The 23,785-nt window shown below is 39.2% G+C and overlaps 2 protein-coding genes across 7 annotated transcripts in view; one reads left to right on the top strand and one right to left on the bottom strand.

Annotated features, from left to right (window-relative positions):
• Positions 1-13,971, bottom strand: part of PPAT (phosphoribosyl pyrophosphate amidotransferase) — a 37,538-nt gene extending 23,567 nt beyond the window's left edge. Inside the window, exon 1 of the mRNA XM_044225226.1 lies at positions 13,708-13,971. Coding sequence (XP_044081161.1) covers positions 13,708-13,835 — 128 coding nt within the window. The 5' untranslated portion in view covers positions 13,836-13,971. The remainder of the gene's footprint in view (positions 1-13,707) is intronic.
• Positions 1-23,785, top strand: part of PAICS (phosphoribosylaminoimidazole carboxylase and phosphoribosylaminoimidazolesuccinocarboxamide synthase) — a 46,707-nt gene that overhangs the window by 10,018 nt on the left and 12,904 nt on the right. The window contains exons 5-10 of one of the 6 annotated variants that reach the window (XM_044225220.1): positions 6,973-7,044; positions 8,212-8,277; positions 10,741-10,877; positions 14,663-14,729; positions 17,929-18,126; positions 23,398-23,576. In XM_044225220.1, coding sequence (XP_044081155.1) covers positions 6,973-7,044; positions 8,212-8,277; positions 10,741-10,877; positions 14,663-14,729; positions 17,929-18,126; positions 23,398-23,576 — 719 coding nt within the window. Of the gene's footprint in view, positions 1-6,972; positions 7,045-8,211; positions 8,278-10,740; positions 10,878-14,180; positions 14,286-14,322; positions 14,415-14,451; positions 14,559-14,662; positions 14,730-17,928; positions 18,127-23,397; positions 23,577-23,785 lie in introns of those variants that run through there. The other 5 variants (XM_044225221.1, XM_044225222.1, XM_044225223.1 and 2 more) reach the window with 5 other exon arrangements.

Genomic DNA, 23,785 nt, shown 5'->3' with positions numbered 1-23,785 from the left:
TTTGGAGATGGGGCCTGGGGACTTCGGGAGATAATTAGGTTTAGAGATCATGAGGGTGAGGACCTAATGAAGGGTTTTATGGTTTAATTACATTTGATGTGTAATATATAATGAGATTCTATAATAACTAAGATATCATAAGAACATACATACAAGCTTATAACATTAGATGAAGAGTAATACTCATATTTACAAAATACAGAAATGGAAGGTGAAAACTGTTAGTAATGTTCCCTATAACTGTGGTTTTCAAAGTGTAGCAGCCTCACCATCATCTGGGAGCTCAGGCATGCTCAAGTTTGAGAAACACTGTCCTACGGTACAGGGTACTAAAGCGGTGAAGGAAAGTAAGTGCTTTCTGTATGATGGTTTGCCTTTTACACAAACCAAAATGAGTAATGGGGGGAATCATCATGCCCCAAGCAAAAGCTTAACTAGCCATCACACACCTCATACATAGTCTTTTAGTTCAAAGCTTCATATAGGCTTGGACAAAATCATACTAATTAACAAACCAGGTAATCAGATTCCCCACACTCTTGGCAAACTTCTTTCTCTGACTTATCAGATACGATAGATTAAAAGCTCAGTGGGCTTTTAATGGTGAAGAATGGTGAAGGTGAAAACAGGGAGAAATTAAGGAGACTAATTAGATAGGAACATGCAGCTGACTAGGGGTATGATAACAAAGGTGAGCAAAACTCTCGCTCCTAAGGTTCTCAGGGCATCACAGCAATGACCCTTGTCACTAAAAGTAAAAAAGCTAAAATGAGACTGTGTTTAATAAGACAAAGATTTCCACAGAAAAAATTAAGAACTTTAGCATTTAGAAGATTTTAGCTTGTTAGTCCCCTGGACTCACTTAAGTACAAATCTCAAGATAATTTTTTTATATGTGAAAGGAAAACATTAAGTCAAATATAAACTGAAAGTATTTTTTAAAACTGTCTGGTATGTTCATATGTTAATTTGGAATATGTTTAAAAGGGATGCCTGGGTAGCTCAGTCATAAAGCATCTGCCTTCCGCTGAGGTCATGACTGGGATCAAGCCCCACACTGGGCTCCCTGCCTGGTGGGAAGCCCACTTCTCCCTCTCCCTCAGGTGCTCCCCTGCTTGTGTTCCATCTCTCGCTGTGTCTCTCTGTCAATTAAATAAATAAAATCTTAAAAAAAAAAAAAAAACCTCAAAAACAAAACATGGGGCTGCAGGGTAAGCTCAGTAGGTCCAATTCTTGATCTCAGCTTAGGTCTTGATCTCAGGGTGATGAGTTCAAGCCCCACACTGGGCTCCACGCATGGAGCCTACTTAAAAAATACACACATATATACATAAAAGCAACAACACAATAAAGTGATGAACATTCATGTAAAAAATAAGTAGAAGTTACTTCATTTTGACTTCATAATTGAATTGCTATTGCCCCATATTGTTAACATTGACACTTGGTCAATGTTAACTTACCATCTTAAATATATGCTATAAGATTCTTACTTCAAATAAATATCTAATTAGAGCTGTGGAACTACTGGATTCTAGATAACTAATTAGTTCCCAATTTAGAACTCACGGAGATTCTGGCCTAGGGTGTTACAGGATGTGTTCACACATCTTTATTTTTATAGAAGATCGTCAAGCACAGCCAGGGTTGAAAACCATAGCTAGGTTGTCCTATTTAGAGAGTAAGGCCAGCAGAGGGCTGAAGAAAGTAAAACATAAAATCCAATTTGATTCCATTTAGGGTAGAAAAATTATCCACTTCCAATGATCACTTTAAAAAATGCATAAGTAATGCAATATGAAAGAAGTTAATCACTGGGAAGAATCACAGAACTCCTGGGCTATCCCTACCTATTACAATATGTAAAAAGAAATGGCCCATGAAAATTGAATACCTGCTTCTTTGGATCTAAAATAAATTTATTTTCTCCCCGCCTGAGGCATAGGCAAGAGATGATAAAAAGAATCAGAAAGTTAGCAGAAAAAGGACTGTCTACCGAGGAAATCTGTGTTTGACAGTCTTGTCAGTTACTTGTCTCTTCTGAGTAAACCTAAAATTGACTTAATTCATCTCCAGTATCAGTTGCTATTTATATATGAGGTGGAATTCTTCAATATCTTTGTATTCTCGTAAGTCACCACTTTCAAGTATAGGCAGTCAAAACTAGATCAATTTTGGGTGAGGGGTGCAGACCGACATATACACATCCTATTGGAGGTTACTCTTATCAGCCTAAAAAATCACAAGTGAAAGACTACACTGTTCTTTAAAGAATGATCTTAAAATTATCTATTTTCTTTTTTGGCTGTGGTAAAATGTATTTACAAAATTAAAAGGCTCACTATCCCCACAATTTCACAAAAATTAACAATGTGATGGCCAGCAGAGGGCACTAAATTATCTATTGTTAGATAATATTGTTAGATGACATCAGAGGCTATGCCAAGTTTTTTTGTTTTCTCCAGTTCACTTACTATTTATAATAGAACAAAAATTGGAAATAATTTTCTTTAAAATGAAATATTTAAAACACTTTTGTGGGGCGCCTGGGTGGCTCAGTGGGTTAAGCCGCTGCCTTCGGCTCGGGTCATGATCTCAGGGTCCTGGGATCGAGTCCTGCATCAGGCTCTCTGCTCTGCAGGGAGCCTGCTTCCCTCTCTCTCTCTCTGCCTGCCTCTCTGTCTACTTGTGATTTCTCTCTGTCAAATTAATAAATAAAATCTTTAAAAAAAAAAATAAAAAAAAAATAAAACACTTTTGTACATTTTCAATACAATTTGGATAATCTTAGCAGTAAATTATAAACTAATGCATTTTTATCACATGAACCATAATATTGTGACCCTTTAAATTATTTATTTATTTATTTATTTTTATTTATTTGACAGAGAGAGATACAGCAAGAGAGGGAACACAAGCAGGGGGAGTGGGAGAAGGAGAAGCAAGCTTGCTGATGAGCAGGGAGCCTGATGCAGGGCTCAATCCCAGGACCCTGAGATCATGACCTGAGCTGAAGGCAAACGCTAATGACTTAGCCACCCAGGTGCCCCGAGAAACTTTAAATTTTTAATCCAATAGAAAATCCAAATAAAGACTTGATTGTTAAAATTTCGGAAAACCCCAAAATTATAAATGTACAAAAAAAGTTGAGACTTAGGTAAGGTGATAAATTTAAATACAGGCAACTTGATAATTAAAAAGGTATGAATTTTCTAATTATTCCTTTTTATATTTTCACAAACCCTTTAAGGAGCTGTGACATAATAAAGAATACAGACCGCCTGGCTGACTTAAGTCAGTAGAGCATGTGGCTCTTGATCTTAGGGTTCTAAATTTGAGCCTCACATTAGGTACAGAGATTGCTTAAAAATAAAATCTCAAAAAAAAAATTAAAATAAAAAAAATAAAGAATAAAGGTTCAAAAACCTTTGGAATTTCCAAAGTGGGTTTCTAGATAGCTTCAAGATAGGACTGGTCACCAATAAGACAAACCTTGTGATTAAGAGGCCTGGAATTTTAGGCCAGCCTGACCTCTAGCAGGAAAGTAAGTGTGGAGACTGAATTCAGTCGTATGGCCAGTGATTTAATTGTGCCATAATCAATCATGTCAATAAAAAACTTCAGCTCAGAAGTGCTTCCTAGGGCGCCTGGGTGGCTCAGTGGGTTAAGCCGCTGCCTTCGGCTCAGGTCATGATCTCAGGGTCCTGGGATCGAGGCCCGCATCGGGCTCTCTGCTCAGCGGGAAGCCTGCTTCTCTCTCTCTGCCTGCCTCTCCATCTACTTGTGATTTCTCTCTGTCAAATAAATAAATAAAATCTTTAAAAAAAAAAAAAAAAAAAAAAAAAGAAGTGCTTCCTAGTTAACGAACACAGTGATGTGCTAGAAGAATGACAGGCCCTGATGCCATAGGGAGGTGTCACGGAGGTTCTGTGTCTAGGACCCTCTCAGACCTTACCCCCTGTAAATCCTCATTTAGTTGTTTCTGAGTCCTATTTTTTTTTTTTAAGATTTTTCAAAATTTATTTGACAGAGAGAGATCACAAGTAGGCAGAGAGGCAGGCAGAGAGAGAGAGGAAGCAGGCTCCCCATTGAGCAGAGAGCCCAATGCTGGACTTGATCCCAGGACTCTGAGATCATGACCTGAGCCCAAGGCAGAGGCTTAACCCACTGAGACACCCAGGTGCCCCTATCTTTTAAAGTATAGGGCTTTCCTAAATTCTAGGAGTTGTTCTAGATGATCAAAATGATCAAACCTGAGGGGGTCATAGCATCCCCTGAAGTTGTAGTCAGTCAGCTGGAAGGGTGGCTAACATCTGAAGTAAGGGCAGTGGTTTTCTATTTTTTTTATTTTTATTTTAATTTTTTTTAAGATTTTATTTATTTATTTGACAGACAGAGATCACAAGCAGGTAGAGAGAGAGGAGGAAGCAGGCTCTCTGCTGAGCAGAGAGCAGTAAGGGCAGTGTTATGGAAGATTGATCCCTTAAAGCTTCGGAGTTTAATGCTAGACTCCAGGTACTGAGTGTCACAAATGAACTGCAGTATACCAGTTGGGATCGAAATGTAACAGAAACTAAATGCTTCTCTTTCCTTAAAATATGCTCAATTTAGGGACTTCCACACCGCCACCCTCCAACATATCTTATTTTCTAGCACTAACTACTCAAAATTTCCACCAAACACCTAATCTCTAAATGTTTCTATTTCCCAGAAGTAGGGCATGTGCTTGAGCCCAGAAGTGATGGTTTTAGTCACTTAGATAAAATGTCATAAATTCCGATTCTACTGAAATAAGGTTTGCCAAAGTTTACCTTCAACTTGTGCTCTCCCCTGGGGTGAGGGTGGGGAAAGGGCTTGGGCATGGAAGGAGGTAACTTTAGTTATAAAAGGGCAATGAGAGGGATCCTTATGGTGTTGGAACTGTGGAGTATCCTGACTTTGATGGTGGAGACAGGAGTCTACAAGGTGATAAAATTATTATAGAACATAATATGCACATATACACACAGTGAGCACAAGTAGAACAGGAACTCTGAATCAGAGTAATGAACTGTAACAATGTCAATATCCTTGATTTAACAGTATATTACTTTAATAAAATGTTATCATTGGAGAAAACTGGACCAAGTACGAAATGGATCTCTGGTATTTCTAAAAACTGCATGTTTATCTCAATAAAAATTTCAACTTTAAAAAAAAGTAACTTATTAGGCAGCCTTATGTGGCTCCAAAGTACAACCTGTCATTTAATGTATTGATACTGCTAAAAGCTAGACTTCATTCTAGTCTTACTGTGCAAACATGTCCTTAAAATAAGATCTAGTCCTGTCCTAATGTAAATCTCACATACCTATTGCTGCATAGGCTTATGGGCTCCCTAACCACCTCACCTTTTGCCTCACTGGTCTATTATTGTATCAGTTTTATAATAATCATTACAAGTCACTTCACAGACAAAAGTAACACAAACTGTTTTTTAAGAAAATAATGTCCGAGGGCACCTGTGTGGCACAGTTGGTTGTATCTGACTGTTAGTTTCAGCTTGGGTCTGATCTCAGGGTCGTGAGATCAAGCCCCACACAGAGCTCCATGCTCAGTGTGGAGTCTGCTTGAGTTTCTCCCTCTCCCTCTGCCCCTCCACCTCTCTCTCAAATATATAAATAAATCTTATGGAAAAAAAAAAGTCCCAGTGTATACAGCAAAGTACAGTAGGAGTAAAGGAATACTATCACAGCATTGTGATACTTCAACACGGCAATCCAACATATGCATGAGGAAGAGCTTTTCCCAAACTACAAACAGCTCACTTGTAAACTTCCTATACACACAATACTACACTACGATAAATGCATGTTATATTTACCACACTAAGCACTATTAGTTTCTTAATTTTCTGCTATTAACAACACAACATGAGAACTGCTAAGACCACTTAATCTTTTTTTTTTTTTTAAGGTTTTATTTATTTATTTGACACAGAGATAGAGACAGCAAGAGAGGGAAATGCAAGCAGGGCAGTGGGGGAGGAGGAACCAGGCTTTCCGCCCAGCAGAGAGCCCAGTATGGGGCTTGATCCCCAGGACCCTGGGATCACAACCTGAGACAAACACAGATACTTAAGGACTAAGCCATTCAAGCACCCCCAAGACCACTTAATCTTAAGGTCTTTTACCTATTTATATGTATTGCAATATGGATCATTCTCAGTTACAATGAGGATCCAATGAAAAAGAGATGTGAGAGCTCCTTGTCAAGTGTTAAAATGTAACAATGAAGACATTACAAAATTGAGTCTAAAAGTGCTATCAGGGGCACCGAGATGGCTCAGTGGGTCAAGCCTCTACCTTCAGCTCAGGTCATGGTCTCAGGGTCCTGGGATCAAGCCCCAAATCGGGCTCTCTGCTCTGCGGGGAGCCTGCTTCCCCCCCTCTCTGCATGCCTGACTATTTGTGATCTCTCTCTCTGTTAAATAAATAAAATATTTTTTTAAAAAAATAAAAGTGCTATCATATTCATATTCCCAAATAGAGAATGTGCTTTGGTCTTTTAAGACAGACTATTTCCAAGATTTTGAAGGTGGTGAATCCTACAAAGGCATTTTAAAATTTGGTTAGAGATGACAAATATTCTTGGCTATGAGGTTATAGTTTGGTTCTTTTTTTCCCTAAAGATTTTTTATTTACTTGAAAGAGGGTGAGGAAGGGCAGAGGGAAAGTGAAGGAAAGTCTCAAGCCTACTCCATACTGAGCACAGAGCCCCATGTGGGATTTGATCTTACCACCCTGAGGTCAAGACCTGAGCTGAAACCAAGAGTCAAATGCTTAACTAACTGTGCCACTCAGGTGCCCCTAGGCTAGTTTTGATGCTGGAATCCAGCATTACTAGTTTTTCAGTATAACCTTCACTTGCAAAAGTAAATTTGAGTTCTGTAAACAGCAAATTTAAACTGCTATTCTCTTTGTTTTCTGACAGAGGAAGATACCATAAGTACAGTCTCAGAAGAGGTGGGCGGCCCCAAAGCACCACAAAGTACCACTGTGTCAGGTACAGGGTCTAATTGTTTAAAAAAAATTTTAGGGGCAACTGGGTGGCTCAGTTGAGCATTGGAATCTTGATCTCAGCTCAGGTCTTGATCTCAGGGTGCTGAGTTCAAACCCTACATAGGGCTCCACACTGGGCATGGAGCCTACTTAAAAAAGAAAAAAATAATTTAGGCTAATATATACCAGTTTAAGTAGTTATACCAAGACTCTCCACATTTACAAATATCCAGTGAAGATTACCTATTGATGAAAAGCAGCTAAATTATCTCACCAATACTGGAGATAAGTCTGCTTTAACTTTTTAAATATTTTATTTGAATATGAACATATGTAGAAATTTTGACCCTCATATTGAAATTATTATAATTATCAGTGCTTTATGTCAATCCAGGTTGTTTTAAGTAAACGATATTCAAATACAAGATTTATCTGTAAGTTTGTATAATTGTAAACCACATTGATTTATAGGTAATCATATACCTTTAGAAGATGCTAAAAATCATTTACAGATTGTAACAGTGAGCGACACAGAGACTGGAAAACAGTGGTGTGACAATGAGGTCAGAGTGCTTATACATAGATGGTCTGATGAAAAAATTAAACAAATGCTTGAAAGGGCCAAAAGAAACAAAGAAATATTTGAGGAAATTGCCAGAAGACTAATGCAGTTTGGAATAGACAGAAACTGGAAACAATGTCGTACCAAATACAAAAATTTAAAATATGAATACAGAGTTTTACAAAAGAAAAATGGCATCCCTCAAAGAAAAATGAGATTTTATGAAGAAGTTGACTGCATCCTAAGAGGACCAACTCTCAGAACTGCCAAACGGAAACATGGTAACCTTGAAATTGAGTTTTTAAAATAAAAATTCTAATAACTTTTTCTTTGCATTGTAATGTGCAAGAGATTTCTCAAAAATAAAATCCTTACACTACTAAATGTTCAAATGACCCAAAAAATTATTTTGAAGCACATACCTAATTTAAGAATTTCAATCTTTCCAAACCTTGTACCAAAGCATTCTTAATTTTTAAACTCATTCCTCTTTATCTCCCCAACCACTTTAATGTTTTTAATTTAGTTTACTTGAATGCTTGAAGATGAATATATTTTAAATGGTGTCAATTATACAATGACTCTTTTCCTGTGTTGTTTTGTTTTAAGAATTATTTGAAGGTCATACCAAAAACCCAAGAACTTTGAGCGTCAAAAGAAAAGCACATGAAGATGGTAAGAGCTGAGAAATGCCAAGTTTTGGCACTGAAAAAAACTTGTTGCTTTTTTCCTGATAAGAGATGTTTATTCCTGTCCTTGACAAATTAGACTAAATATATTGTTTATAAGCTGTGTGAGAGGAAAAATGCTGAGCAATGATTTCTATCATAGCTCATTAAAAGAAACAGAATAAATGGAAACTTTTCCAGAGTCAGAAATTTCTGCACAACTGTCCATTCATCATGAATCTTTAAATTACAATTTACAGTGGCTGCTATCAGAAGACTGGGATGGAAAAGGAAAAAAAACCCACAAAGTAGTAAGTTCTCAGTTTTAGTTTTCTCTAAAGGTAGTCAGTAATGAGTATAACATTTTTAGCAATCCTACAAATAAGTCAACCTAATTATGTGAGCTGTAGTTCCAAACTGACTCATTACAGGTATCAGAAAAGGTAATAAAAAACAGTGGAGCAAACAGAAGAATAAAAATACAGAAGAAAAAGCAGTGAACTGTAACTCAGAAAACCTGAGTTCCAGTCTCTCTCTGATCCCAATAACTCAACGCAGAGCAAATCACTACATCTCTCTTTAGGATAATTAAATTTAAGCATCTTATGATTTAAAATCTATCAAATTATTTTGAGTATACACAAATAGTTGAAGAGCTTCATTTTTACCAAGTGAACATACCCGTGAGACTACCACTCAAATCAAGACATAAAACATTACACCAGCACCCTGCAGGCCTCCCAGTCATAATCATCTTTCTATAAAGGTTATGATTATTCTGACTTCTATCACCATAAATTTGGAATCATACAAGATGTTCTTACTTTTTTGGTATGTGTTCTTCAATGTCAAGCTTCTTTCACTCAACACTGTGAGATTCAACCATGATTTTACTTATAGTAGGCACTTGCTCTTTTTCATTGCGTAGAATATTTCATTATATGAAAAATACACACACACACACACACACACACACACACACACAACTGCCTTCTTTATCCATTCCACTGTTGGGACATTTCCATTATTTCCAAATGGAGGTTATTACAAATAATACTATAAAAATTCTTGGGCATGTCTGCTACTAAATATATGTATGCACTGCAGCGGAGTATATACCCAAGAGTCAGGTGGAGGGTCTTGGGATCAGCATCTATCCTGGTACAGTTCTAAGTACTTTACATATACTAATGCGTTTACTTCCTAGCACAACTCTATGATATAGGTGCTATCATTACACCAATTTATAGAGAAGGAAATGGAGGCATAGAGAAGTCTGTGCTCTTGTGCCTGCTGGCTAACACTGCCTCTCTGTGAGGTCCAGGTATTTGCTCTGTGTAAAAGAGTATCCCTAGTACTGACCACAGTGCCTTATGTATATACAATAGGAGCTAAATGAATATATTTTTAAAGATTTTATTTATTTATTTGACAGACAGAGATCACTAGTAGACAGAGGCAGGCAGAGGCAGTGGGGGTGGGGGAGGGAAGGAGGCTCCCTGCTGAGCAGAGAGCCCGATTCGGGGCTAGATCCCAGGACCCTGGGATCATGACCGGAGCTGAAGGCAGAGACTTTAATTCACTGAGCCACCCAGGTGCCCCCTAAACAAATATTTTTTGAATGAAGTATTAGATAACAATAGGAACATCCTATCCCCAACGACCCTTACTGTATCTCAAGTGAGCTGAAAATTTTATTCTCCATTTTTGGACCTAAAGTGCAAGTCAGATGAGTTGCCCTGACCTTTGCCATCTCTTAATGCCCTACAGTGTATATGCTAGTGAAAAGGAAAATTGCTAGGGGCTAACCACACAAAAGTATCATTCCCAACCCCCTGGATTTTGCCCATTAAACTTTTAATACATAAGTCTAGCCCAACAGATGAGAAAAGAGACTCAGAAGTTAGAAGAATTGCCCAAGATCAAACTGATGTTGGAAACCTGAATGTAGATTTCAAGTCTTATGTTAAAGAACTATTTCCAATATTGACCAGAATGACAAAGCAGTAGTACTTTGAAATTCTTTTGAGGATGGGTAAGTCCTGCCTCAAACTGATACAAAAAGCAAAGCTGCAAATAATAGTTATAACTGGAAGAATTTAAAATACTAATGATTTAAAACTAAGATCATTAAATTACAAAAGTAATTGAATTAGAAAGTCTTTCAAAGCCAAAGACTGGAACAATCAGCAAGGACAGTTTTAACAGAAGTCACTTCCCTAACCAAAGGTATGTAAAACACTATAGAAATGGGACATTTTGGTCATTTTTACTAAGAGATGAAAATCAAAATAAAGTTATCCCCAGCCTTAAATTTTGCAACTCAATGCAAGTTCTCTGACAAGCTATTCCTGTATACTCCAACAAACTAAATGAAGACAACTGGAAACTAATTCTATATAAGTTGTCTGAGTGCATTTCTTTCTCCCAAGTACCTTTCTACTGATAATATCATATACTCTATTTACAGGACCAGTGTCTGTATCTCTTAAGAAAACTGCTCCTGAGATCACTGCAAATGGGTTTCCTCAATGCATAACAGAATGGAAAGATTCTACAGAATGTTTCTACAGACAGGAAACCCCATACGCGATCCAATTTCATCAGGTAAATCTTAAATTTTTAGAAGTACAAAAATGTTTATCAGTAGTTAAGATTCAATTCCTAACCCAGGAAAACGATAATTTACTTTGAGGGTGGGCATTTTCATCAGCTGATTGATGGGATAAATCTATGAAATTTTAGTAATTCCTTTTATGGAATCCTCAAAGTATGTCCACATCATTCTAGTCTTCAAAAGACATGCCTGTGGTAGAAACGTGAAGATTTCTGATCTAAAAAGGTGTGGTTTGTTCAGAATTCTGCGAACCACTGAACCAAAGTTTTTAGGACTGAAAAAGCATGTGGTAATTATATGTACCTGTCGTGAACACACATACACACACAGTTTGTATCTAAAGACCTCACTGAAAATGTTAAACGAAAATTCCCCGAAAGAAAGTAGAGCTATGGAATAAATCTCCAAATTGCCAGAACTACTAGAAAGAAGTGCTTCTGAATGAACCCATCTGAATTAAGTATCCAGTGCATGACTATCTAGTAATTGGTGTTCTAGTTGTATTTACATGAAATGCATATAACTTTCAGGTACTCTGTAATCCCTGAGACTAAATTTTTTAGATCAGATTATACTTAAGACAAAAACAGAACCAAATACAATGCAAAAGTGATAGCAATCTCACCTTCTGGATTCCGTGATTTAGGAAGATAATGTGTAAGAGATAAATTCCTTCACAAAAAGGAAAAAAAAAAATCCAACAGAATCCTGTTACTGTTGTTTTAAAACAACTAAGTATTGAGTGTAAGGAAGTGAGGAGGTAGAGACTGCAACAGACCACCACTTACCAGTGAACAGTGTATTTAACGAATTCTACTGTATATTATGACAACCTATCTAAGTGTCCAGTTTTAACATTCCTTGATTCAATGTCATAGAAAAACATTAGTTTTTAATCTCTACAGACTAATTCTACAGACTAATTTAATCCTACAGACTAATTCAGAGTAGTAGAAGATTTTTATCTTCCAGACATTAGGGAATTTCATCATTCTTCCAATCAGATCACTTTCTCTAAAGGGTGAGGACTTTTGCTAAATTTTTAACCGGATGAATTTATGGGAGAGAACCAGTCTTCTCAGTGTACCTTAATGATTCGATGTCTACACAAGGGAAATCTTAAATAGTTTTCCAGTAATACATTTCTTCGCCAGAAATGACTACGTTCCTCGCTGCTGCTACTGAAAACATCACAAGGTCAATTTTCAAAACCAGTTTAACAAAGACTTATTTGGTTAGATGAGCAGCCTCAGAGAATCCATTTATTACTGCGCTATTATCATATAATTACATTTTTATTGCTTTTATCTAGTACTGTCTGATCCCTATTCTTTCATATGAAAGCAACTACAGAAAAGTGCATGTAGCTAGAAATCAGGTTGTATTCATTAAGCAAACAAACAAATAAAACAAACCCTTTTTCTTCTGGCACATATTTAAAGGAGAGACTGATGATCCTCTTCCCTTCACAGAATATCTAAAATAACTTATCCTAAGAATGTTTTAAACTAATGTTGCGCTGAACTACCACATAAGCAGATTTTAGTTTATCCTTGGATTATTTATCTAATCTTCTCAAAAAATGTACAGTATTTTTAAAACAAGATCTATACTAGGGTCAACCCGCAATTATCCAGGATTAGAGTCATTCAATTAAAAAATATTTTTGATTCCACCCTGACTCTAAATTACTAACAGCTCTTAGCAAAGGGAGTACGTAAGATAAGAAACTAAAGTATCTGCAACTCTACAAAGATCAGAAAGACTACTTGCAATCCAAGTTTGTTTAGGGAAAGCAAATCATTTGGAATGCATTTATACTTGTGGCTTCCATATTGCTGATAAATCTTACTGCCAAATTCCTTAAGAGTTATTGCTGCAGTATTGCCTTAAGAAAACTTTGTAATACTTTCGGCGAGAATGTCAAACCTACGTTTAGATGAAATGCCAGGTAGTAAGAAACGGAAGGATCACTTAAGTTATTTTTTAACTCAAAGGGATCTACCAGTTTTTCAAAAACCAGTATGTATCTAGTCATACAGGAACTGCTCCCCTTCCCCTCTTTTAAAGAAGGGAGTTGCTTTTTTGGCATCCTCTTACTACAAACTTCTTCATTATCTGAAACCCGTGACTCTTTTGCGGATGCACTATTTCCTGTGACTGGTTTATTTTCACTTAGTTTGTTCATATGAGATCTGCAACCGGTACTTCCTTCTGAATAGCAGGTAGCTCTGTTTCCCAGGGTCTGAACCCTAGAATCCCTAAATTCTCACAGCTATGACTACGTTCACATCCACAAGTTGTTCAAAAGCTCTGCCCTTGCAAACAAAAGCTGTCGAAGGCTTGTTTTGTTTGCCCTTGCAAACAAAAGTGTCGAAGGTTCCGCGAGAACACCTCAACGTGTTGCAGGACCTCAACCAGCAGCCACCCCACACAGACCTTCACAAAAGCAGCTCCAGGCTCTGCAAGATTAAAACGGGCAAGTAGTGGGGGAAGTCCCGATTCCGCCAACCCTAGAGAACCGGACACTTACAAATTGGCCAGACTCATGAGGGGTGCACACACCGGGGAAGGGGGGGAAGCCCTAAAGAGCATTAAGGGTTTGGGGGGAGCAGCGAGTCCAGGGATGCAAGGTGGTGCCCGCGCACGTCTTGGCAACCTAGCTGATGCCACAGGCAGATATCAATCCAGGCAACAGAGGTCGGTCTCCAGGCCCTCAGGCGCACACGAGGTCGCTAACCCGGGCCGCGGGAAACGGCTTGAGCTGAAGGAGAGAGAAGCAGACGCGCCGCCACCCCCACCCCTCAGCCGGTTGCTCACCGGTGTTGCAGCCCCACGAGTCCCAGAGTGATCACATGCGGCACATCTAGCTGCGTGGGCCACTCTCCTGAGGCGATGCACCCGAATACGCCACATTCCTCTCGGATTCCCAACTCCTCCAGCTCCATGTCGCCGCCGAAAGCACGTGGAGGGACCTGCAGCCGCAGCAGGGGCCTGAGCACCAACCAGCTGCCCGCTCGGCCCGGACGCCTCAGAGGCTCGCTTCCTCCCCAGCCGCTCGACCCTCGCTACTGCGGCGGCGCGCGCTTTCCCAAAGTAAGCGTGATTAGCGCTCCCCTCCAACACACCCTGCCCCGCCCCCTCAGGCTGCACCTATGAGTGAGGAGGGAGGGAGAGGCTCCGCGGCTGAGAGGAGGAGTCAAGACTGCTGGGGGTGGAGCTAGTCCTCCTCCGGCTCCCTGCGGGGACGTACTTTCTCTGCACGTGGAAATCTCCGTTATTTTCTAACACCCAAGACTGGGGTGATGAGAGTAGTAGGGTTAACGTCACTTCTGTCCCAGAGGATGTAAACTTTGTATGGCCCTCCTCACATGCTTTCCCCCGGCCGTCACTACTTGGTACGCTCCAACCTATGATCTGCTCTCGCCGCGGAGAAGGGAGCTGGTCAGCGAGCCTCTGTAGAATCGGGAGGGGCCTCCAACGCGCGCCACTTTTCGCCTCTTCTGGAACTGCGCCCGCGCACGGGGGTGGGTGTGGGGGGGCGGCCTGTGTCTCTGCGCCTGCGCGGCGGGAAGTCTCAGGGGGTATAGCCTGCGCCGGGAGTCGAAGTTGCTCCTGCGTGGCAGAGCCCTCGGGGGTTCGGTGGCTGCAGGCTGTGTTGCTAGCGGAAAGTGCGTGTGGGCGCCCGGGAATACTAGGCCTGGCCGGGGGTGTGTCTGTGGGCCGCCTTCCTTTCCCCGCCACGTGAGCCTCTGTGACCACTCCTCTTTTCCAGAGTCTTTCCTCTCTTCCCGGCGCGGCCGCTGCCCCCAGCCCACGCAGAATAATGGCGACAGCTGAGGGTGAGTAACAGGCATCCCCGGCAATCTGCCGGGGACTCCCTGCCCTCCGCGGGCTTCCCGTCCCCCTTCCCCCACCCCGGGCTGGCGTTGGCGCAGTCGACGCCACCTGAGTGCCCAGCGGCCCTCCCGTCCTCCAGAGCTGTGCCTGGTCTCGCAGCCGCCCCTCTAGGCCGCCGGGCGGGCGAACACGTGGCCCGGGCCCGCCAACCGAGGCGTAGGAAACCCAGCGCTCCCCGACCTCGCCGAACTTTCTGAAATACTCGGAACTGGCTCCGGGTTGGGGAAAAGAACAAAGTAGGGGAAGAGAGGGATTACAAAGAAATGGACAGGGGTTGGAGAGGTGCCTGGAAATCATACTGGTAATCAATAGTCATTGCAAAACAACCACAGGAACATATGTAGTGATTATTCAAAATCTCGCTTTTCCTGTGAAGTCAATAGCCTGCTCTTCCCAAAGTTAATATTTGAATCTACTGAAAAATTTACTTTTTGTGGTCCAGATTTTGTGTGTGTATTTTTTAGTCTGTTGATGCCCCGATGATTCAGAAGAGCTCCAAAAGCACCAGGCCAAAACTTGCCCTGATTCACTTTACAGTTATCCTGTTTTGTTTTGTTTTTTTTAATATTTTATTTATTTATTTGACAGAGAGAGATCACAAGTAGGCAGAGAGGCAGGCAGAGAGAGAGGAGGAAGCAGGCTCCCTGCTGAGCAGAGAGCCCGATGCGGGGCTCGATCCCAGGACCCCGGGATCATGACCTGAGCCGAAAGCAGAGGCTTTAACCCACTGAGCCACCCAGGCGCCCCCAGTTATCCTGTTTACATAATCTTTTTATCTACGAGTGATTAGGTCCTCAGAAAAGATCTCTTGTGTGTGACATGCTGATAAAACTTTTTTTGCCCCCCACACACCCAGTTTCTAAATTTATGGTGAACCAAATTGGTTGTGCTGGCTGGTCAGTACATTGTCTTCCACACAGAAAAATTGAATTTAGGGGAAGAAATTATCGACTTAATCTAATATAGAAATCTGTCATTTTGCTAAAGTGCTTAAAAGCCACATGGTGGTTGTTAGGATAAAATCGAAACACAGTCAACATGATGTATGAGGCCTGAGGGATGAATAGTGAAATGCAAGGGAAGGAAACACTGTTTGGGTCTAGGGAGAGCATGTCAAAAGCTTGGGAGTGGGATCTAGAAATTCAGTTATAGAAATTAGAGTTCTGGAAAGGGAATAGAGAAATCTGAAATTGGAGCACTAAGCTGAGGCTCTAAATTGAGGAGCCTTTTAAACCTTGTCAGTGAACCAGGACATTACAATAGGATGGGAATTCATCCTCTAGGTACCCTGCAGCAGTAACTATTAAACTGAATTATAACTGGTTTGTTTAATGGTCACCTCCACTAACTGGTGATCTGACCACTGCTGAGTTCTGCCATTCTTTCCTACTCTGTAGCTGCTGCTCTCCCTCACTATGCGCGTGCGTGTGCACACACACAGCTCCAACCATACTGAAGTCCTGCCATGGACTGTTAACCCATGGTCTTTTTTCCACACCACTACTAACTCCTTTCCCTTTTCTGACTAAATGTTTATCCTTGCCTTAGATCTCAAACTCAACCTTACTTTGTTCCAGACTTCCTGCTCTAGTGTCTAGACTAGGTTAGGTGGGCCTACTGTGAACCTGTGATCCCACAGACTGTGTATTTCTCACATCGTAATTAATCTGATGTCCTGTTTAATTTCAGCTTCCTTTAGACTCGGTTGCTTGAGAGTAGGAACTCTGTCTTGTGTATTGGCATAGCCCGAGTGTACCTGGTACATGGGCACTAAAAAATGCCAATACTGAGATTCTGTTCTAGGAGCATCGTGAGGGGTGATTTCTCCCGTTGGAAATTTTAAGTCCTTAAACTTCTGATATCTTTGACCTTTGTCTAAATCATTCTTTCTAATGACTAGAGTCTACATTTTTGGGGTCTGTGACCTGCATTAAATTGGATTCCCTTGTCCTTACTTCCTCACCATTTCCCACATTTGTTGGTGTGGAGAAAGTATTAACACTGGGGAGTAGGGAAGAAAGATTAAGAAATAGAGATGCTTAGAAATGGGCTAACTTCAGTGGATGGGGGTGCCTCCCCTTGCACTTTAACTAAAAATCAAGAAACCCTTTTGGCTCAACTTAACGATTTTGCCTGTCATGCCAAGCGGAAGGCTCAGAAAATAAGCATTTTTTTTCCACTACAAGCTAGTTTATTGTATTGTAAATACATATGTGAAAATACTATTATGTTAACTTAATGTAAAGTAGTTCTACTTCAGTTCTGCTATGAGAGAGGCAGGGTTGATAGTGGAAAGAGCAAAGAATGTGATATCAGAAGACATAGGATTTCGTCTGACTCTGCCATTTCCTAACGGCATGACCTCTGGCTTTTTGATACTTAGTTTTCTAATCTGTATACAGTTGACCCTTGAACAACACAGATTTGAACTTCACGGGTCCACTTACCCATGGACTTTTTTTTCCTCTGATTACTACCACATAGTACTGCAAATACATTTTCTTTTAAGATTTTTTTCTTTTCTGGGCGCCTGGGTGGCTCAGTGGGTTAAAGCCTCTGCCTTCGGCTCAGGTCATGATCTCAGGGTCCTGGGATCGAGGCCCGCATCGGGCTCTCTGCTCAGCAGGGAGCCTGCTTCCTTCTCTCTCTGCCTGCTTCTCTGCCTACTTGTGATCTCTGTCTGTCAAATAAATAAATAAAAATCTTAAAAAAAAAAAGATTTTTTTCTTTTCTGTGGTTTACTTTATTGTAAGAATATAGCATAAAATACATAGAACTTAGAAAATATGTGTTAATCAGCCATTTAATGTTATCAGCAGGGCTTCTGATCCATGGTAGGCTTTAAGTTTTGGGGGGAGTAAAAGTTCTGTTTAGATTTTCAACCCTAAGCCCCACATAATTCAGTTACAGGCATACCTATGGCTTGTCACACAGTTATGTGAATCAAAGATGATACCTATGAAAATACTTTGTAGGGTATAAGGTTATAAGGGTATAAGGTAGGGTATAGGGTATAAGATGAGTGAATTTTTTATTAAAATTATTCCTTAACCACTCTATGTTCTCTGATCATTCTAGATAACTTAGTCTTCAATTAGGAAATTTTTTTCTGAATCTGATGTCTCCATTTTATCTCCACAGTACTGAATATTGGTAAGAAACTCTATGAGGGTAAAACAAAAGAAGTCTATGAATTGCCAGATAGTCCAGGAAAAGTCCTCCTGCAGTCCAAGGACCAGATAACAGCAGGAAATGCAGCCAGAAAGAATCACCTGGAAGGAAAAGCTGCAATCTCAAATAAAACTACCAGTTGTATTTTTCAGTTGTTAAAGGAAGCAGGTAAGTGGCTCTCCTGATAGCCTTCCTTTTCACATTCTCTTACACGCACATGTTGGTCCTTTCTTCGGGAAATGGCATTATTTGGATTAACAACATGTTGACTACCAGTTATATTTTTCAGTTGTTACAGGAAAACAGGAAAGTGGCTCCCCCCACAGTCTCCTCCCTTTTGAATGTTGCCCCCCACACACACACACACCCCCGATCTCTTTCATGGGGAGATGACATTATTTGGATTAAGAACATGTTGTTTGGCGATGTCTCAAAAGGTTACTTGAATCAAACCAGGAAGTCTTCAATTTCACTACAACATGTAATTTGGAATTAGTAAGTATTATCATTTAGTTAAGGAATCTTAACAGTTTGCTTCAGTCTTTGTCTGGCATGCATATCCTCTCTTTAACTTTTCTCTCCTAGGAAGACATCCTGGGAGAGACTCATCTATGAAGGAGGCCTGTTGTGGTATTAGACAACTCCAATTGAGGAGTTAATTTGGTACCTGCAATTCTATACAGTTATTCTTTGCTCTTATCCTTGGAGATAAGACAGAATTTCAAATCCCTTTTCCACTTGAAAGCCCTGAAAAGTATTTGAAGATTGCTACCACACCTTCTCATTCTGCCCCAAGCGAGGGATTTGAACTCAATGAAAGATCTCCAGGGTTACCTCCTACTCTAAAACTGAAAGAAAACCATTTCCTATAGAGACATCTATTCAAAAAGACTAGATCAAAACATTCTGTGGAGGGCACTTGGAGTAAAGAAAGGGGAATTAAGATAATGGGCTTTTCTTCAGGGGTTCAGTCAATGCTGATTTCTCTGTAGTGTATGAAATCTCACTAATGAAAGATTTGAGCTCTTTTCTTCCAATGTAAGAGGCCTCATTGCTTTGGACTGCTCAACCTTTGAAGCCTCTGGTTCCTTATCTATGTAATAAAAAAAGCTTTGTTTTTTACTTTCCCAGTTCTAATTTTTATAATTTAATAATTTTGTCTCCTTTTACTATCCCTTTCATTTCTTAGAGCTTCCAGTAACTGTTAACAGGCGTACCCTGTTGTATTGCATTTTGCTTTATTGTGTTTCCTGGATATTGTTGGGGTTTGTTTGTTTATTTGTTTGTTTTTACAAATGGAAGGTTTGTGGCAACCCTGCCCCTGCATTGAGCAAGTCTGTTGGCGCCATTTTTCCAACAGCATTTGTTCTCTTCATGTTGGTGTTACATTTTGGCAAATCTCTCAATATTTCCAACTTTCTCAGTATTTTTTTATGGTGAACTGTGATCAGTGATCACAACTTGCTAAAAGTTCAGATGATAGCCTTTTTTAGCAATGAAGTATTTTTTAACTAACATATATACGTTTTTTAGATAACATGCTATCAAACACTTAATAGGCCACAGTATTGTATAATTATAACTTGTATGTGCGCTGGGGAACCAAAAAATTCATTTGATTTGCTTTATTATGGCGGCATGGAGCCAAACCTGCAAGATCTTCAATGTATGTCCATAATCTCTTAAATTAATCTTCTAAATCCAAAGGGGAATTTAATACCTTTATTTCCAATTGGTATAGAGGTACCTGCCTTCTGCAAAATAACAAGGTAGTTCAGATTAAATCTATTCTGTCCATACAGAATGGGTTCTTGAATAGTTTTCCTCTTTCCTTGTTTTCTGTGGAACATTTTTAATGTAGTGTGGGGAAAAAAATGTTTGCCAGCCTAATTTGTCATCTACATCATAAATCCCTCTATACATTGAAAGTGTGTATGTTGTATAAATTTAAAGGACCACCCACAGTTCCTAAGTAATATGATTTTAGGATTTTTATTTAAAGGCTTCCTTGATAGGTGGTTTCTCAGTATCTGAGTTGATTGCTACAGAGAGCATCAAACTAATTTTAGGTTCCTTTTGCAGTACGGATAAGTGGTCCATTTTTAACTTGCCAAGCTATCTCATTCTCCCTATACATGTTAAAATTTTAAAAAGTTGCTTAATACAATAGTTGTTAATAAAAAAAAATTAGCTCCTGTGTTTCCATGGTAGTTATACATAGTTATGGAGAGAGATATATATATATAGGTATATATATATAGGTATATATATATTTCTAAATAACGGAAGATAAGTACAGGCCCAAGTTTGTATTTGCTTATTCAGTAAGGGAGTATTCACTGCACTTTGTGGTCTTAACAGAAAGTGAATTAAGGTGACCCAAATTGTCTCTGTCCAGGACTTTCCCAGTTTTGATTCTGAAAGTCCTGTGTCTGAGAAAGTTGGGAAAGTTTGTAATCCTAAATACTCCAACAATTATCTTTAAACTACTGTATTGGCACCCTTAACATAACTAAAACTTCTTGGTTCACGGAAATGTTGAAAGATGTTCTTCAGGTTTTGGGGCTCCTGGGTGGCTCATTGGGTTAAAGTCTCTGCCTTCAGCTCAGGTCATGATCTCAGGGTCCTGGCATCAAGCCCTGCATCATCAGCAGGGAGCCTGCTTCCTCCCACCCCCGCCTGCCTCTCTGCCTACTTGTGATCTCTGTCAAATAAATAAATAAAAATCTTTAAAAATAAAAAAAAGAAAGATATTCTTCAGGTTTGACATACTGAAATTAAGGAAAACCTAAGTTTTAAAAAATTCTTAGATTTGTTTTAGAGGACAGATTAGGAGTTCTGTTGCCTTATCTAATTTTTATTTGCTGATAGTTAAATAATTCCTATGCCTAATTGACCACCAATGGCATATTTAAAATTGCTTTCTTTATAACCAAGGTTATGTATGTTCCTAATTAAGGTATTTCTAGGAGTTAGAATGGGAAGAGCACCAAATGAGATTTTGTAAAAAAGGATTCTGGTTTTCTCATTGTCAATCACAAGCAAACTGTAAAATACTATACAAGTAATAGATAAAAGTGAAACTTTTTCCATGGAAATAAAATATACATGCTACACCTGAGTTATGAAATGAAATGTGTGGATTTAGTCTCAATACTTAACCTTATAAAGTCTCAGTTCCCCCATAGAAACCTACCATAATTATGTTTAGGTGTTAGTAGTGATAATGGGTGTTAAGTCCTGCAGTTGTTAAACCACAGATGAGGAGCCAGGCAAGCTTAATACATGGGTGGGTGGCCCTAAGGATATGTGGGCTGATTTGCTGTCAGACACTGCCATTGTAATTCAGAGTATGAAGTGACATTTTCTTAATATTTTTTTTTCTAAGATTTTATTTATTTGACACAGAGACACAGCGAGAGAGGGAACACAAGCGGGTGAGTGGGAGAGAGAGAAGCAGGCTTCCCACAGAGCAGGGTGTCCGATGTGAGGCTTGATCCCAGGACCCTGGGATCATGACCTGAGTCGAAGGCAGATGCTTAACGACTGAGCCACCCAGGCGCCCCTTTCTTAGTAATCTTAATAAGAGTCTTACATTCTGCAAACAGTGAGACATGGGGGAGAGTTCTTTTGCTCATGCCCCCCACCCAGTCATGAAATTTGTTAAGATGATTAGCATGTATATTAGAAACAATCATTGTATCATCTAAACTGAATCTTTTTTTGTGGGGGGAGGTAGCAATCTTTTTTTCCTGTACTAGATCATTACTGTAGATTGCTTCTGTGCTTTTGGTTCCCTCAGATGTGAGGAGGAGTTTTCCTCTGAGTAAAAGTAACTATTATTTCTATTTGAACAGTAGATTTGGATACTAGTCTTTCAAGCTAGACAATTGAGCATGTATATCTAAAGATTCACAGATCTTAAAAGGAAGAACTCTTAAAGTCAGGCATGTAGTTACCACCTGTAGTTCAGGACTGATTTAAATCATTTGCCTATCCATTAGCATGAGCTCAATCATTCTTTAAGAGTTAAAAAGACCATTTACTTATATTCTTACTCTTTTCCAGAGCTCCTGTTCATGCAGCATATCACAATTCCCTGTTTCAATTGAATCTTACTGATGAAACCCAGAGAGAGTAGAGAGAAAATGCAGGTTTTGAAACTGGTCCAGTCACCATTACTGATTGGCAACATGTCAGATTACTTAACTACTTTGAGCCCCTGTTTCTTTCACTGTAAAATGTAGTGATAGCTATCTGAAAAATTTTATGGTTAAATGAGATAACATAAAACACTTAGAATAGTGCAGGTCTTACATAAATGTAGATTCCCTTCATGTAGGGAAATACATATGTATGTTGTTATACGGCAGCACAGAGTAATCCTGTAGCATCTCTTGGAAACCGTTATGGGTTGGCATTAAGAATGCTCATCTTAAGCTGCAGTGTTAGGACCTAGAATACCCAGGAGTAGGATTGCTGGATTGTGTGGTTCATGATATAGCTATCCTTAGAGGTTATTTTCCAACATCCCCAAGTAAAATAGCTCCCATCACAAGCTAGCTTTTTATCTAGTTTTCTAGTAACAGTTTGAGTAAAATAGAAGGGAAATGAAGAACAAATGTTTTCTTTGCTCCTGGCCAAATTGGCCACTATGTTCTTGTTGCCAGCTGTTGAATACTTTTTTCCAGGGATTATTTTCTTCAAATATTAAGAGAAAAGTGTGATCCAAAATGTAGGGCTGTACCTGATTGTGATTAAATAGATTGATTTTTTTTTTTTAAGATTTTATTTATTTATTTGTGAGACAGAGAGATCACAAGTAGGCAGAGAGGCAGGCAGAAAGAGAGGAGGAAGCAGGCTCCCTGCCAAGCAGAGAGCCCGATGCAGGGCTCGATCCCAGGGTCCTGGGATCATGACCTGAGCCAAAGACAGAGGCTTTAACTCACTGAGCCACCCAGGCGCCCCAAGTAGATTGATATTTTATAAGGCCCATTTAATACTGGACTGTCGATTATGAGAATCGTATAACCAAATCTGATTTAAAGGTAATTTAGTATCACTTCGGTGAGTTACATGCTTTATACAAAGTTGGGTGGCAGAGAAATTTCTCAAAAGCATTTTTGAATGTATGAATGAATAAATGGTAAAGACACTGGGACCCAGACCTTCTGATCCACTATATACTTTCCCATGCAACATTAAAATGAAATACTCTTTGATATTTTGAAGAGCAGTGAGAAAGTCATACTAATAATTTTTTTATACTACTTTTGAAAAAAAGTTTATTTTTGATAGAACCATTTAGGGATAACACATTTGGCTAGATAGGGTTTTATTTCATTTTGTTTTTTGTAAACAGCTGTTTTATTATGCCTCAGATCTACCCTTTTTAATACAACTTTAATGCTTTTTAAAAAACTTTTTGTCAATATGTAGGTATCAAAACTGCTTTCACCAGAAAATGTGGGGAGACAGCTTTCATTGCACCTAAGTGTGAAATGATTCCAATTGAATGGGTCTGTAGAAGAATAGCAACTGGTTCTTTTCTCAAAAGAAATCCTGGTGTCAAGGAGGGATATAAGTTTTACCCACCTAAAGTGGAGCTGTTTTTCAAGGTAATTATTCTGTGCTTGTGTGTCTTACTATGATATAGCAACAAACATAATTTCAAAGCCAAAAGATTTAAATGTTGTTAAAACTAAGTAAAATCTTTTAAATTATCTTAAATTATTTAAATGAAATAAATAAATTTTTTAAAATATTAGTTATTAGGAAGAAAAGTAACAATTCAGAAACTTTTTAAATTTTTAAAGAGTTTGAAGTA

The sequence above is a fragment of the Neovison vison genome, chromosome 11, assembly GCF_020171115.1.
Source record: "Neovison vison isolate M4711 chromosome 11, ASM_NN_V1, whole genome shotgun sequence".
In the NCBI taxonomy this organism is placed as follows: Eukaryota; Metazoa; Chordata; class Mammalia; order Carnivora; family Mustelidae; genus Neogale; species Neogale vison.
Note: the sequence above shows the minus strand (reverse complement) of the source record. Positions and strands in the feature narration are given on the sequence as shown.